The sequence below is a fragment of the Carcharhinus amblyrhynchos genome, chromosome 3 (assembly GCF_965287045.1).
Source record: "Carcharhinus amblyrhynchos chromosome 3, sCarAmb.v2.hapA, whole genome shotgun sequence".
Taxonomy (NCBI): Eukaryota; Metazoa; Chordata; class Chondrichthyes; order Carcharhiniformes; family Carcharhinidae; genus Carcharhinus; species Carcharhinus amblyrhynchos.
In genome coordinates, this window is record NC_137326.1 from 17,062,186 (window position 1) to 17,078,513 (window position 16,328).

The window sequence follows — 16,328 nt, forward strand, 5'->3', positions numbered from 1 at the left end:
GCTAATTTGGTTCTTCACCGTTTTTAATTCAGCGGCTATTTACTACATTCAAGTGTAACAAAGCTTTGAGATCTTTCATGAGTTTTTTTCAGTTTAGAGGTTAGTTTTGACTATGAGATATACTTCAGCTCACAAAATAAATCTTTGTTGACTCCCCAAGGCATATATCTTTCAGACCTGACTGGGTACCGAGGCAAGCAGAGCAAAATCAACAATCTGATCGATTGAGATTAGCTGATGTAGAGAAACAATATTCAGATTGCAGTGGTGACTGGAAAAATATCAAATCACCGAGACACCTGATGCAATCCCATTCTCTCGTGTTCCCTGCTGATGAAAAGAGCACAACTCTCTGGATTATTTTCAGCTGCCATCCTCTGATGTTCGAAGTTCAAACTTCAAACACCTCAGCGACAGTCTTACCAAAAAAAATTCCAAGTCCAGGATGGGTGGGAAAACAGAGTTGCTCACCCGTCTTTTGGGCAAGTTTCAAAGCTAGAATTTTATGCATTTAGTGCATTAAAAAATGGACTAAACTGTTCCTCATCTGTAGAGGAAAGGGGCATGGCATAAATTGGCAGCCAGCCTCTCTAGCAACAAAGGGAGTTACTGTGCATATGCAGGCCTCTGTGGCTGCACATGTGCAATTGCAATAGCAGAGGCTTGATAGGTCTGTTAGGCTTCTGCTGCTGCAGCCAGTCTCAACAAATCTAACCCGCTCCCCCACAGCTATCACGGGCCCGCAGCTGATTGTGAACCCCACACCATCCAGAAGTATGAATCCCTCCCCTGCCACCACCCAGATTGGTTGGGGAAGCAGTGTGATCAATCACAACTGCAGTGTGGCAGTGGAACCCCCTCCCTCCCACTGATTGCAACTGCAGATGGCAGTAGGACCTCCTTCCATCGAGCACAACTGCAGGGTAGCAGTGGGCCCTTCCTCCTCCACAGATTGCAACTGCAGAGTGTGGAGTGGGGCTCTTCTTTCCGATCAGGATGCCCCAGCCTGGCCCCACCCTTCAGGCCCTGATTCCAGCATTGCCTGATAAGCAATGCCAAGGTGCCTGGTATGTAGTGTCAGGCAGGCACTGCCCAAGGCACAGCCGCACCATTGCCCTTGATCTCCTGGGGGGGCCTCAATAGCCTAAAGTTCTACCAATGAGGCCATCGTGACTATTCCCTGTTTGTGGGGACCAGGCGTTTTCTGTGTTGGTAAGAACCTCTCCTGGCGAGACCACAGAGTCAAGTAAGCCTGGACGATTGTGCCCCAGGCTCATTAAATCTATGTTAATCCTGTTTTAAATATAATTGAATAAATTATTCAGCTTCCTGCCAGAAATGGGTGAGTGACTGATCATACTGGCTATCTGGTGCGGGTAAGGTCGTATGAGGTAAAAGATCAGGTGCAAACCTGAATTCTCAGCTCTTGGGTGATTTTACCAGCTTGTGAACCGATTAAACTGTGGTCATCTTTTATTACTCTTGTCTGCAGTTGTCATATTTGAGTGCAAGTTATGCCCATCTAAAATTGGTATGTGATCCTTTCAGCCTCAAACATCTCATAATAGAATTCCTACAGTGCAGAAAGAGACCATCTGACCCATGAAGTTTGCACTAACTTTTGGAAAGAGCATCCCAGCCAGGATCTCCCCTTTGTTTTACCCCTGTGAACCTGTGCATTTACCATGGCCAATCCACTTAACCCAGATACCTTTGAACACTGGGGGGCAATTTAGTAAAGCCAATCCATCCAACTTACACATCTTCGGACTGGGAGGAAACAGGAGCACCCAGAGGAAACCCCATGGAGAAGTGAAGAATATGCAAACTCTGCACAGTCATCCAAGGCTGGAATCATATCTGGGTCCCTGGCATCGTAAGAATGGTAGGAAGGACTATTACTTACGGGGCGAAAAACTGCAGCAGGCGACGGTGCAGAGGGACCTCGGGGTCCTTGTGCATGAGTCGCAAAAACCCAGCCTGCAGGTGCAGCAGGTGGTCAGGAAGGCGAATGGGATGCTGGCCTTCATAGCGAGGGGGATTGAATATAAAAGTAGGGAGGTCTTGCTGCAGCTGTATAGGGCATTGGTGAGGCCGCAGCTGGAGTACTGTGTGCAGTTTTGGGCGCCGCACCTGCGCAAGGATATTTTGGCCTTGGAGGGAGTGCAGAGGAGGTTTACTAGGCTGATACCGGAGTTGAGGGGGTTGAGCTATGAGGAGAGGCTGAATAAACTAGGCTTGTACTCGTTAGAGTTTAGAAGAATGAGGGGAGATCTCATTGAGACGTATAAGATGATGAATGGGATGGATAGGATAGAGGTGGAAAGACTCTTCCCGCTCAAAAAAGACAGTAGGACTAGGGGGCACAGCCTCAAGATAAAGGGGGGGCGGTTCAGAACGGAGTTGAGGAGGAACTTCTTCACTCAAAGGGTGGTGAATCTCTGGAATTCTCTGCCCGTTGAAGTGGTGGAGGCTGCCTCGCTAAATATTTTTAAGAAGCGGGTTGATGGGTTTTTGATAAGAGAGGGGATTAAGGGTTATGGGGAGAGGGCGGGAAAGTGGAACTGAGCCACGACAGATCAGCCATGATCTTATTGAATGGCGGGGCAGGCTCGAAGGGCCAGATGGCCTACTCCTGCTCCTATTTCTTATGTTCTTATGTTCTTATCGTGAGGCAGCAGTGCTAACCACTGTGCCACTCTGCTAGCCTTAACTATATATCTAATTTCCTTGGAAAATCATGACAATTTATCGGGCATGTGCTTAAAATTTAAGATTTAATGCAATTGATCTGACTTGAATTGGAAGTAAGTTGCTGAATACTAAATTCTATTATTTCACTGACTTTTTTTAACAGAAAAATTACTTATCTGTATGAAAGTACTGGCAGCTGGATAAGAATTCAATTCAATGCTATGAAGATGTCACTTCTATTAAATCAGTTCTGTAAAACCTCAAGAAGGATTTATTGTCTTTGGAGGGAGAGCATCAAAAATTTAGCACATTGATACTTGGACTCCAAGAGGAGAGACTATGTATACCAGGTTGTATTGGAATTTAGAAGGCAAGGACTGATTTAATTGACATTTTCAAGATATTAAGGGGAATTGATCAGGTAAATATAAAGTATTTTGTTAGAGAGTCTAAGACAAGGGTACACGGTGTGATGATACCGTGCTATTGATATATTGTAGAATGAAGGGATCTGTTATAAAGTTTTTTTTTCTGCAGGCAGTGTGTCTGGAAAACATGCAGCTCAGATGTTGCAAAAGCATAATAATTACTCACTTTAGCCATACATCATTTATTTAGGAGAAAGCTAATGGATTTTCATTTGTAAATGAAATTGTCCCTTGGGGTTTTTTTTTGATTACAGGAATAGTAGGTGAGTTTAGTAATATAGGATAATGTGGTTAATGGGAGAAGTTGGTATGTAGGAGGGAGAAAAACAGCTTTTTGTTCAGTTTCTGGCTAGGGTTGTTTAAAGGCATAAGTCTGCAAGCTGTTCTGAAAATCAAAACCTCTCTGAAAGCTTTAAGGCTGTTAACACAATTTACAGCAGATATGCCTGAGTTTGCTAACTGTTTAAAGTGGCATTTGAGGAATGCTGCTCATTTGGAATTGAAATAATATTGTTAGAAATTGGAGTTGTTTCCTTTAATTTTGTAACTATTGTTCAATTGTTCAAAGTTAATGTGCTTCATTTTGTTAGAGTTATATTTAAACTGTATAATGAATAAAGCTTGTTTTAATAAAAGGTCTTTAATTTGTCAGTAGAATTGCTCCCAGTGCAAAGCATCCTAATCTTTCTTTCACACCAAAATGGAAAAATTGTTGGAGCCAGGTCTGGCTTCGTTATATTTCTTGGGATTTGGTCCAGAACCCCAAAAGTAGCCTAAAAATTAGAGCCAGGACTGAAATTTACGTGCCTACATTAGGCATATTTTCACTGCGGGGGGGTCAAAAATCAGTTGGGTGGCTAGTCCACCACACTCATGTCCACCCCAGAGCTCATCTCCAAAATATGCTAGGTGGGCAAGTACTGAAATCACGCCTGTCACATGTAGGTAATTAATTAATTAGTCTTGTAACAGACCCACTGATCTGAATAAAAAGTTGTGTGTGGCGTGACAGTTGCCATGGACAGTCACGCTGGAGTGGACAGGTCACTTTTAGAAGAAATGACAGAAAGGAAGGCGGTCAGAGCATTTCAGGTGCCCTGCGTGCATTGGGGTGGGGTGGGGGGGGTAGTCTCTGTGCCAAGGTGTCACAACTATCCTCTGCAATCCAATTTAAATGTAGCCTCCAGAATTTTCAAGAATGAGTTTAAGAATACTTTTCCCGTGCAATGGGTGGTAGAAGCTTGCAATTCGTTTTGTGCATTTGGAAATTGATGGCAGATCAATTGTTAATTTTAATTTAGATTGTGGCAAATGAAGATATCCAGGGAAAGAGACAAAGGTGGGTAAATGGAGTGAAGTCACAAATTAACCATTATTAGTAGATCCATTAGTAGCAGAAAAAACTTGGCAATCTTAATGGCTTCCTGTTACTTAAGTGTGTCAGAACTGCAGTATTTTCATGCAAGTACACTGTGCATTAGAAATAAAGCTGGGTAGTTGGGGCATTCATTATAATGGAGCAATGTGTGCATAGATTCTGCAAAAGGAAAAATCTGTATTTTGGAGTACATTAGATAGATGAACAGGTAATGAAAAATAAAGTGAGGTACAATGTAGAGAGATTTACAATTTTAACGAAGTTGAGATTGTAGAGAGTTACAGCTGAGCTAAGGGGAAAATGTTAAAGGAAAAATGAGATGGGGTTCTGTAAGAGTGTCCAGGATAGTTTCTGGAAGGTGAGCATATATTAAGCATTTTCCTGCACAAATCCCATGTGTAATTTCAGGGATGATTGTTAACAGAGTAAAATATTTGTTAAAATAGTGCACAGTGGCATAGCGCATAGTAGTTCAGTCCATCACTCAAACCAGCCTCCCATCTATTGATTCTGTCTACACTTCCCGCTGTCTCAGAAAAGCAGCCAGCATAGTCAAGGACCCCAAGAACGGCAGACATTCTCTCGTCCATCTTACCCCATCGTGAAAAAGATACAAAAATCTGAAGTCACCGACTCAAGAACAACTTCTTCCCTGCTGCCATCAGACTTTTCAGTGGATCTACCTCAGTTAAGTTGATCTTTCTCTGTACCCTAGCTATGACTGTAACACTACATTCTGCACTCCCTCGTTTCCTTCCCTGTGAATGGTATGCTTTGTATAGTGTGCAATAAACAATACTTTTCACTGTATGCTAATACATGAGACAAAATTAAATCAAAGGATTTATTACAAGACCTCCCACCTTCAACAGGCCGACGTAACCAAAAACAAAACAATTTTCCTACTTCCAATATTTTGATAATTGATAAGCAAACATACTCGAAGGATATTGCCACTGTGATTTTTAATGCCCTTTTTTCCCCATGGGCTGATTACAACTAGGAAATGAATCCTCAATCGCTGTTGACTCCGGGCGAATCTAGGAGGTTGGCAACCTTAGTTAGATAAAGAAGCAAATGCCTTTGCCTATTGTAATAGCTGTGGAAAATCTTTCCACAACACAGCAACATGTAGCCTAAAGTACTTGGAGTTATATTTTATTCCATATTCCAGAATTATTTTCCTGCTTCATAAAATATTCAGATATTTTCCTGCACAAGGCCTACCATGTAAATGAAAATTACTGTTGTAAATTATTTGGAAACTTCGTTAAAGTTACTTTGATTATTGTGCAGAAACAGTTAAATTAACTTTTCAATCCATTGCACATTGCTAAATCACACAGTTCCTTTGACAAGTGAAGTTTCGCATTTTAGCACAACTACTTTAGAATATATGAACATGTACACATGCGTTGTTCCAAACAGCCTTCGTGCTACTGTTTAAATACTTTCTCCGGTTAGTCTAATGAACTACAAAAATAAGTATGTATTAAAAACAAGGTACTGAAGATCGGAGGTAGCAGGGTCAACATGAAAAACATGTTGTTTGTCTTTAGATCTGTTGAGTTTGTTTTGATAGTCAATATGTACCATTATTAACAGAGGTTCAAATAAAGCAATTTGCCTGTGGGGACACACTTACTCTTCTTCAAAATGAGACCAATGTTAGTCTATCTTTTGCTAGTTTCTGTTCCGTCACTGATATCAGCTGATTTCATTATTGCAGAATCAGAGGACCATGGGGTAATGTACAAATTATGTTCAAAATATAACTTTCGAATATACTTTTAAAATTATGACTAACGTTTTGATTTTGTTTTTTAATCAACATGGTAGGTTGTGTATGGAAACCATTTGCCAAACCATCAACTATTAAAAATGGTATGTTTAATCATCGTAAAATAATCCTCTATGGATTTCTTTGCAGTTAGTAATTCAATCCTACAAATCTCAAATGTTGTAACATTCATCAACCAAGTTATTACCATGGAATAACTATTGCAATGTCAGTGTCACAAATGCTTCATCACCTCGCCCTTTTCTCCATTGACTGGTGAAATCCCATTCTAGAATCATCAGTAGTTAAATATTGATTGAAACGAACTGCCTAGTTGAACCCACGGTTATAATCAGGTTAACTATGTTCATGCATTTCATTATTTAAAGCGTTGTTTGCTAGAGAATAAAATTAAACTTTTGGGAGTAACTTCAGATGTTGTTTGTTGAGACTGACCATACAGGTTCATTTTTGAATCATTAATTATCTGTGTATTTAACTCAATTACTAGGTGACTTTGTTTTACAATCAACTGCTATCTCCTTGTTGTATGAAATGCACCACCAAAAATGTCAACAGCCAATGTACTTAAACATTCACTAAAATTTGTCCTTTTTGTTTTTGGTAATAGAAAAGAAGCACAAGGGGGCGGAAATACAAAGTAGGTATTATTTGCCAGATTCTAAAAAATGATAATTATCATTTTTGCCAATGTAAGTTGTGCTGTAAACAGTTAGTTTGGTTTGGCCCTGGAATGCCAAGGAACCTCTGGCTTTGTTTCTCTTGCAAAATGTCTTATGAAACCCTTCTTCCCTGTCTTTTCCATCTTTACCTCCTACTGCAAGTGTGAAGAGAACATGGACTTAGTTACCATAAAGACCAATACCATTCAATTAGCTGTCCCTCCCACCTCCTTCCTAGCCCCCACCTATTCGGTCAAACCTCCTCTAAAGGTTCCCCTCTGCCCTGTACCTGAACTCACATCTTCCTCTAGCTTATTTTCTATTTCTTCTCATGCCCTCCCCAGATTATCTTGTCCATGAGACCCACTTCCTGCTTGCTTAATGCTTTTGCCACTACAATGTCATCCACCCAATTTTCCTTTCTGGCTCTCATTGTTAAGGGGTTTTTTTTTCTCTTCAGTTTCTGTCCCTCACTCTTCCAAATCTACATCATCACCCCTCTCAACAATCCTTGACCTCTTCATACTGAAAACTACCACTCCTTTCTAACCTCACTTTCCTCTCCCCAGTCCTTATCACTTCCCAAATCTTTACCCATCTTTCCCATAACTCCATGTTTGAATCCCTCTATCAGTTTTTGCCACTAACACAATACCCAAATGTCATTCAAAGTCAGAAATTATATCTTATGTGACTGTGACAAAGGTAAGCTATGCCTCATCTTTCTCAACCTGTCTGCAGCCTTGACATGGTTGACCACACCATTCTCCTCCGAAAACCTCTCCATCTTCATCCAGTTGGACATGACTGGTGCTGATCTTATCTGTCAAATTGTAGCCAGAGAATCACCTGCAATGGTTTCTCTTCCCCTTCCCATGCCACCACTGTTACCTCTCTTACTCACAAGGATCTATCCTTGGCGTGTTCTATTTCTGCATGCAGCCCATCAGCAATATCACCTATTTCCACATATATGCTGACAGCATGCAGCACCTCTTTTGATTCCTTCACAGTATTGAAGTTGTCAGATTGCTCTTCCACCATCCAGTTATAGATGAGCAGAAATTTCTTCCAGATACATATTGGGAAAGGAAAAAGCAATGGCCAGAATGTAACGACCAGTCACGCCAGTAGGATTTTCCCATCCCGCTGCAGTGAATGGAGATTTGGCTGAGTATCAAATTCCCTAACTTCAAGCACATGTGTGGCATAAACAGCCAGTAAGATTGTGCCCAATATCCTTGGTCTCCACCACAAATCCTGCTCCCCATCCATTAACGGCATCCTTCTCCCTGGCAATGCCCTGGCTGAACTGGACCTTTCACAATGTTGGTGTCATATATGACCTCAAAATAAGCTTTCCAATGAATATTTGTGCCAACATTAAGAACACTTTTTTTTATCATCTTCATAACATCGTCTGATTCTGCCACTGTCTCACATTATCCTCCAGTGGAATCCTCATCCATACCTCTGTTATCTCTGGATTTGACCATTCCAATGCTCTCCTGGCCGGCTTCTCATGTTCTTCCCTCCATAAACTTGAGGTTACCAGAAACACTGCCGTCTGGGTCCTTACATCAAGTCTTTTCACTGTCAATGGATGGGAGGCTGGTTTGAGTGATGGACTGAACTACTAAGCACTATGCCACTGTGCACTATTTTAATAAATATTTCACTCTGTTAACAATCATCCCTGAAATTACATATGGGATTTGTGCAGAAAAATGCTTAATATATGCTCACCTTCCAGAAACTATCCTGAACACTTTGACAGAACCCCATCTCATTTTGCATTTAATATTTTCCCCTTAGCTCAGCTGCAATCCTCTACAATCTCAACTTGGTTAAAACTGTAAATCTCTCTAGATTGCAACTCAATTTATTTTCCATTATCTACTTGTTTATCTAATGTACTCTAATGCCCAGATTTTCCCTTTTGCAGAATCTATGCACACTCTATCTTTAAATAATTTTTGCCTGTGCTATATTACATTGCTCCAAAATAATTAATGTCCTGACTACCCAGATTTATTTCTAATGCACAGTGACTGCATTGTTTTTCCTGGCTAAGCAACACTTCAATTTTGAAATGATTATCCTTGTTAACAAATCCCTTCATGGCCTTGCCCTCCCTGCATCGTCCAGCCCCACAACCACTGAGATATGTGCGCTCCATAAATTTAAGTACCCCAATTATCATTGGTAACAATGACTTCAGCTGTCAAGACCCTTAGCTCTGGAATGCCCTCCCTAAAGCTCCCCACTTCTCCATCTCTCTGTCCTCTTCCATAAGACCTGTTACCTTGACTGAGCTTTAATGCCTGACATAATTCTATGACAAACAATTGCTTTTTATAACATTCCTGTGAATTGTGTTAAAGATGCTTTATAACTACAAGTTGCTTTTGTTATTTTTTAAAGGCTTAATTCTTCAGAGGAAAAGCCAAGATATGGAGATGCTAACATTGGACTGGGATGGGCATAATAAGAAGTCACATAACACCAGATTAAAGTCCAACAGGTTTATTTGAAATCATGACTTTTCAGAGCACTTCTTCATCAGGTGAGTGAGTGAGACTCCAAAAACACGTGATTTCAAATAAACCTGTTGGACTTTAACCTGGTGTTGTGAGACTTCTTACTCAGAGAAAAAGCACATAGATGTTCAGAGGGCCAATTTAGTGTCTAATTCCTCTTGATAAGGTCAAAGCAAAACTCTATCAGAATTCACAGTGAACATTTGGTAAACTAATGCTGGTAACTGATGGAGAGCAACTGGGCAGGCTGGAAGGGTGTGGGGCGCTATTTCTATAATTCCTTGAGCTACACCATGATTGTGATTTGTTCAGCTTTCCTGGTAGAAGTGAGACAGCGTCGATGTCTAAGGTATCTGATAATTTAGTCAGGAAGGAAAGGGAAGGGAAATCTATATTTCTGACATCTGTTGGACTTACAGTTCTTTTCAATTGAACCTTGGATGACCTGAAACCAAATATGAATTCTAATTCATCGTGATATGAGATATAAATTTAATGCAGTGTGAAATTTTTAACATCTGGGAAATTTAAACAATTTCCGTTAAGCTATGAGAATGCTAAAATTGGCAGGGTGCCTTGGACCTTCCACCTTTTGAGGCCCAGATGTAAATCCAGCCTAAGTTGATAAGACACGATTATCTGTAGAGTCCTAAACAAAATGGATCTACATAATCTGCATCCAAATACTACAGGGCAAAAAGGCCTTGACCTTAACTTTTTAATATTGGTATCAATCTATTTTTATTGTTCTGGGACTTCCTCATTCAAGAATTTCTTGCAAAGTTATTGGCCATGATAAATTGAACTTCAGGGCAAAGAGATTCATCCCCTTTTCGGCGGTGCTGATGTGATAATGTAGCATCTGAAACCAACTGATGCAATGATCGTTGAGTGGGTTTGATTTTATCTGGGGTAGGGCAAGGCTCTTTGTACTGCCATTGTTCCAGAAGGGAAATGTTTCAGGCATTTTCTTTAAGATAAGTGGCTAGAAGGAGTCTGTTCTAACAATGCCTCCCACAGTTAGAAGCATAGAATCCCTACAGTGCAGAAGGAGATCATTCTGCCCATCGAGTCCGCACTGACCACAATACCCCCCAAGGCCCTATCCCCAGAACCCTATATATTTACCCCCCTAATCCTGTGACACTAGGGTCAACTTAGCATGGCCAATTCACCTGCCCCACACATCTTTGGACTCTGCTGGTTATCCTTGAGCTGGGGAGCATATTTTTCGAACAAGACACAGCTATGAGATCCCGCCTGGCTGAAGCCCAATGTCAAAGCTGCCTTATTTTGTTCATAATTCAGTGATTCATTATAATTCCTCACCAGTTAAAACATTTTTCTAACTTCTTCAGGGTGGGGGAGAGATTGACGTCTACAGCTTGAAGATCGATTCCAAAATTACATCTCGATTCGCTCACAATGTGATAACAAGCCAGGTGGCAAACAAAGCAACTCAGTCCAGGGAAGCCCTCTTTGAAGTTGAACTGCCCAAAACAGCATTCATTACCAATTTTACCATGTATGTATCTACTACAATTACCTGACAAACTACCAAATTAGGGATAAAATAGACACATCCCCTTAACTCATTTTTATTTGATAAAGTTTATTTTTTAGTCACAAGCAGGCTTACATTCACACTGTAATGCACTTACTGTGAAAATTCCCTAGTTGCCACACTCCAGTGCCTGTTCAGATACGCTGAGGGAGAATTTAGCATGGCCAATGAACCTAACCTGCATGTCTTTGGACTGTGGGAGGAAACCAAAGCACCTGGTGGAAACCCATGCAGACACAAGGAGAATGTGCAAACTCCTCACAGACAGTAACTCAAGCCGGGAATCGAACCTGGGCCCCTGGCGTTGTGAGGAAACAATGCTAACCATTGTGCCACTGTGCTGAACCTATTATTAAGCCACTATTAATAGTGACTTCTGCTAATTCTCTTTCTTCTAGTTATTTATTGATCCCTGGCCATTTTTTAACAACATATGATGGCAGATTCTTGCCATCTCTCACAAATCTTAATGACTTTGCCATATATCATATACTTTTGGTTATAGTGTCCATCATCTATTATATGTGGTGCAAGGTAAAACCTGGGATGAAGCAGTTTGAATTCTCCATTTTCTAACTGCCTTAGGAAGATATTAACAGTGTAAGCGACTGATTGAAGTGGTCTGGAATCTCTATCAGCTGTGCCCTGTGATGGACTGGTGTTCCATCCTGGATGTGTCCTGCCTTTCACCCAATGAGTGTCAGGAGAGGCTCCAGCTCCAACTCCCCGCAACCCTGAATTGGAGTAAACTGTTACATGAAAGTAAAGTAACCTACACAGGAATAGGCAATACTTGCTTGTGTTAACAATAACACGCACATATTATAAATTAATTCAAAAAATATAGAGCTGGAAATGAATGAGGTATCTCAGAGACTCTTGTGTGTGATTTATTTTTCTCAATTAAGTCATGAGATTGCATCCTGTAGTAAGGAAGTCATATAGAATCCCTACAGTGCAGAAGGAGGCCCTTCAGCCCATCGAGTCTGCACCAACCACAATCCAACCCAGACTCTAGTCCCGTAACCTCACATAATTACTCTGCTAATCCCCCGACACTAGGGTCAATTTAGCATGGCCAATCAACCTGACCCACACATCTTTGGACTGTGGGAGGAAACCGGAGCATCCAGAGGAAACCCACAGAGTTCAGTGCAAACTCAAACAGACAGTGAACCATGGCCGGAATTAACGTGGGCCCCTGGTGCTCTGAGGCTGCAGTGCTAGCCACTGTACAACCTGCCATCCACACTGCTGATGAGACCAGGACAAGAATACCGTTTGAGTAATGTTAACAGGGTCACGTTTTGATTGATTTGATTTATTATTGTTACATGTATTAACATACAGAGAAAAGTATTGTTTCTTGCGTGCTATACAGACAAAACATTCCGTTCATAGAGAAGGAAACTTGAGAGTGCAGAATATAGTGTTACGTCATAGCTAGAGCGTAGCGAAAGATCAACTTAATGCAAGGTAAGTCTATTCAAACGTCTGACAGCAGCAGGGAAAAAGCTGATCTTGAATCGGTTGTACTTGATCTCAGACTTTTGTATCTTTTTCCCAATGGAAGAAAGTGGAAGAGAGAATGTCCAGGGTGTGTGAGGTCCTTAATTATGCTGGCTGCTTTGCCGAGGCAGCGGGATGTGTAGAAGGAGTCAACGGATGGGAGGTTGGTTTGCGTGATGGATTGGGCTACATTCACGACCTTTTGTAGTTCCTTGCGGTCTTGGGCAGAGCAGGAGCCATACCAAACTGTGATACAACCAGAAAGAATGCTTTCTATGATGCATCTGTAAAAATTGGTGACAGCCGTAGCTGACAGGCCAACTTTCCTGCCTCTTTTAACGCTGTGCATCATTAGAAAATGCATTATCAGAATAGATCAAGTCAGCAATTTTAAAAAATAAATTTCCAATGTATCTGACTTTTTGCCAACTTTCCATTAATTTATTAATGCTATGTAAAGCTTATTAAAATTCATGGACACTTTGGCAAGCCAGGTAATGCATTGCTTCTTACAGGGTTAAGTGAAATATTATATAAGATTGTGTCTCAGCCACACCTTTGATTTGCCTATTAAGTGCAAAGCGCTTTGGTACAATTATTGTTGTACCACACAGATTAGTTTTTAAAAGATTAAATTGACTGCACAAATTCATTTCTGAGCAACTGATCTATAATTATTAACACCTTTGCGACCCAAGTGAATGTTTTGACCCCTTTTAGCTTGGATTACTGAAGTAATGTTTTGTTTAATAATTCCAGCGCACACATTCCCAAATTAACCTTATACATTTGCCTCACAGGAATGTAATTATGAATTAAGTCCTCCGAAGGTTATTTAAGGCTGACAATCAATCTCGAGAAACGTAACTGATGCTCCTGATATCTTTGTAAAGGATTTGATTGTAATAAATGTAAATTTCAAAGAGATTGAACTTTCAGTTCTTTGTGGTGCAACATTTCAAGCAGTGGTTAATCATGCAGAAAATATTCAGTCCGAAAACTATGTAAGCTGACTTGTTCTCCCAGTGGTCGAGTTTATTCACAGAATTGGAACTTTATTCCCACCTGCCCAAGCTATGGGTATGGCTAATCATAGAGTCAATATGTGGGCAGCACAGCGGCGCAGTGGTTTGCACTGCTGCCTCACAGCACCAGGGACCCGGGTACGATTCCCAGCTTAGGTCATTGTCTATGCGGAGTCTGCACATTTTCCCCATGTCTGCATGGGTTTCCTCCGAGTGCTCCAGTTTCCTCCCATAATCTGAAAAATATGCTGGTTAGGTGCATTGTCATGCTAAATTCTCCCTCAGTGTACCAGAACAGGCACCGGAGTATGGCGACTAGGGGATTTTCACAGTAACTTCGTTGCTGTGTTAATATAACCCTACTTGTGATACTAATAAATAAATTTAAACTGAATAGTGAGTGTCATTCTAAGTTTGCTAATTCATTCTTATGTTGCCATCCTCTGTAGGATTATAGATGGGGTGAAGTACTCAGGAGATGTGAAAGAAAAGGAAATTGCTCAGCAACAGTACAAAGCAGCAGTTTCCAGAGGAGTGACTGCAGGTTTGGTAAAGTAAGTTACATAAGAACATAAGAAAATAAGAAATAGGAGCAGGAGTAGGCCATCTAGCCCTTCGAGCCTGCCCCGCCATTCAATAAGATCATGGCTGATCTGTCGTGGATCAGTTCCACCTTCCCGCCCTCTCCCCATAACCCTTAATCCCCTCTCTTATCAAAAACCCATCAACCCGCGTCTTAAAAATATTTAGCGAGGCAGCCTCCACCACTTCAACGGGCAGAGAATTCCAGAGATTCACCACCCTTTGAGTGAAGAAGTTCCTCCTCAACTCCGTTCTAAACCGCCCCCCCTTTATCTTGAGGCTGTGTCCCCTAGTCCTACTGTCTTTTTTGAGCGGGAAGAGTCTCTCCACCTCTATCCTATCCATCCCATTCATCATCTTATAAGTCTCAATGAGATCTCCCCTCATTCTTCTAAACTCCAACGAGTACAAGCCTAGTTTATTCAGCCTCTCCTCATAGCTCAACCCCCTCAACTCCGGTATCAGCCTAGTAAACCTCCTCTGCACTCCCTCCAAGGCCAAAATATCTTTGTGCAGGTGCAGCGCTCAAAACTGCACACAGTACTCCAGCTGCGGCCTCACCAATGCCCTATACAGCTGCAGCAAGACCTCCCTACTTTTATATTCAATCCCCCTCGCTATGAAGGCCAGCATCCCATTCGCCTTCCTGACCACCTGCTGCACCTGCAAGCTGGGTTTTTGCGACTCATGCACAAGGACCCCGAGGTCCCTCTGCACCGTCGCATGCTGCAGTTTTTCGCCCCGTAAGTAATAGTTCTTCCTACCATTCTTCCTACCAAAGTGGACCACCTCACACTTGCCAACATTAAATTCCATTTGCCATTTCCTGGCCCATTCGCCCAGCCTATCTAGATCCTTCTGCAGACTCTCCACACCCTCCGCACAATTTGCCGTTCCCCCAATCTTGGTGTCATCAGCAAATTTCAACACCCTACACTCGGTTCCCTCCTCCAGATCATCTATATAAATGGTAAAAAGCTGAAGCCCCAGCACCGACCCCTGGGGCACTCCACTAGTCACCATCCGCCAATCCGAATAGCACCCGTTGACCCCCACTCTCTGCCTCCTATTTGACAACCAATCCTCTATCCACGCTAACACCCTACCCCCAACTCCATGTCCCTCGACCTTCTGCAATAACCTCTTGTGAGGTACTTTGTCAAACGCCTTCTGAAAATCCAGAAAGACCACATCCACCAGCTCTCCTCTATCCACCGCCCTAGACACATCCTCATAGAACTCCAGTAAATTTGTCAGACACGACTTCCCTTTAATGAAACCATGCTGCGTCCGCTCTATCAAGCAATTGCCTTCAAGATGCCTCGCAATTTCCTCCTTAATGACGGATTCTAACATTTTACCTACCACAGACGTTAAACTAACCGGCCTATAATTCCCCACCTTTTGCCTGGCACCCTTCTTAAACAACGGCGTAACATTAGCCGTTTTCCAATCTTCCGGCACTTCCCCGGAATTCAGCGACGTCTGGAAAATAACCACCAAGGCATCCACTATCACCTCCGCCATTTATTTCAGAACCCTTGGATGCATTCCATCCGGTCCTGGGGACTTGTCCACAATCAGCCCCTCCAGTCTGTCGAGCACCGCCTCTCTAGTAACAGTAATGTCATTAAGACCCTCCAGTCCTACCACCTTTCTATCACTAACACCCGGCAAATTATTCATGTCCTCCGTGAAGACCGAAACAAAAAAGTTATTCAATACCTTAGCCATATCCCCATCCCCTACCACTAGGTCCCCTTTCTCATCCTCTAAAGGACCAACGTTCACCCTAGCCAGCCTCTTCCTTTTTATATATTTATAAAAACTCTTGCTATCCTTTTTTATATTAAGCGCTAGCCCAGCTTCATAGTTTCTCCTACCCTTCTTTATCAACTTCTTTGTCAATCTTTGTTGACATTTAAACCTCTCCCAATCCTCTTCTCGCCCACTACTCTTAGCTACTCTAAATTCCTCCGCTTTTAATTTAACACTTTCCTTCACCTCCTTCGTTATCCACGGCTTATTACCTCTCCTCCTACTGTCCTTTTTGACTATCGGAATAAATTTCCGCTGAGCACCAAGAAAGATCTCCTTAAAGATCCTCCACTGCTCCTCAGCAGACCCTCCCTCCAACGCGCTCCC

General features: G+C 41.9%; 1 protein-coding gene across 1 annotated transcript in view; it reads left to right on the forward strand.

Moving 5' to 3' along the window:
• Nucleotides 1-6,156: 6,156 nt before the first annotated feature.
• LOC145362470 (inter-alpha-trypsin inhibitor heavy chain H3-like) overlaps nucleotides 6,157-16,328 on the forward strand; it is a 58,229-nt gene continuing 48,057 nt past the window's right edge. Inside the window, exons 1-4 of the mRNA XM_080218486.1 lie at nucleotides 6,157-6,246; nucleotides 6,912-6,941; nucleotides 10,862-11,028; nucleotides 14,051-14,155. Coding sequence (XP_080074612.1) covers nucleotides 6,157-6,246; nucleotides 6,912-6,941; nucleotides 10,862-11,028; nucleotides 14,051-14,155 — 392 coding nt within the window. The remainder of the gene's footprint in view (nucleotides 6,247-6,911; nucleotides 6,942-10,861; nucleotides 11,029-14,050; nucleotides 14,156-16,328) is intronic.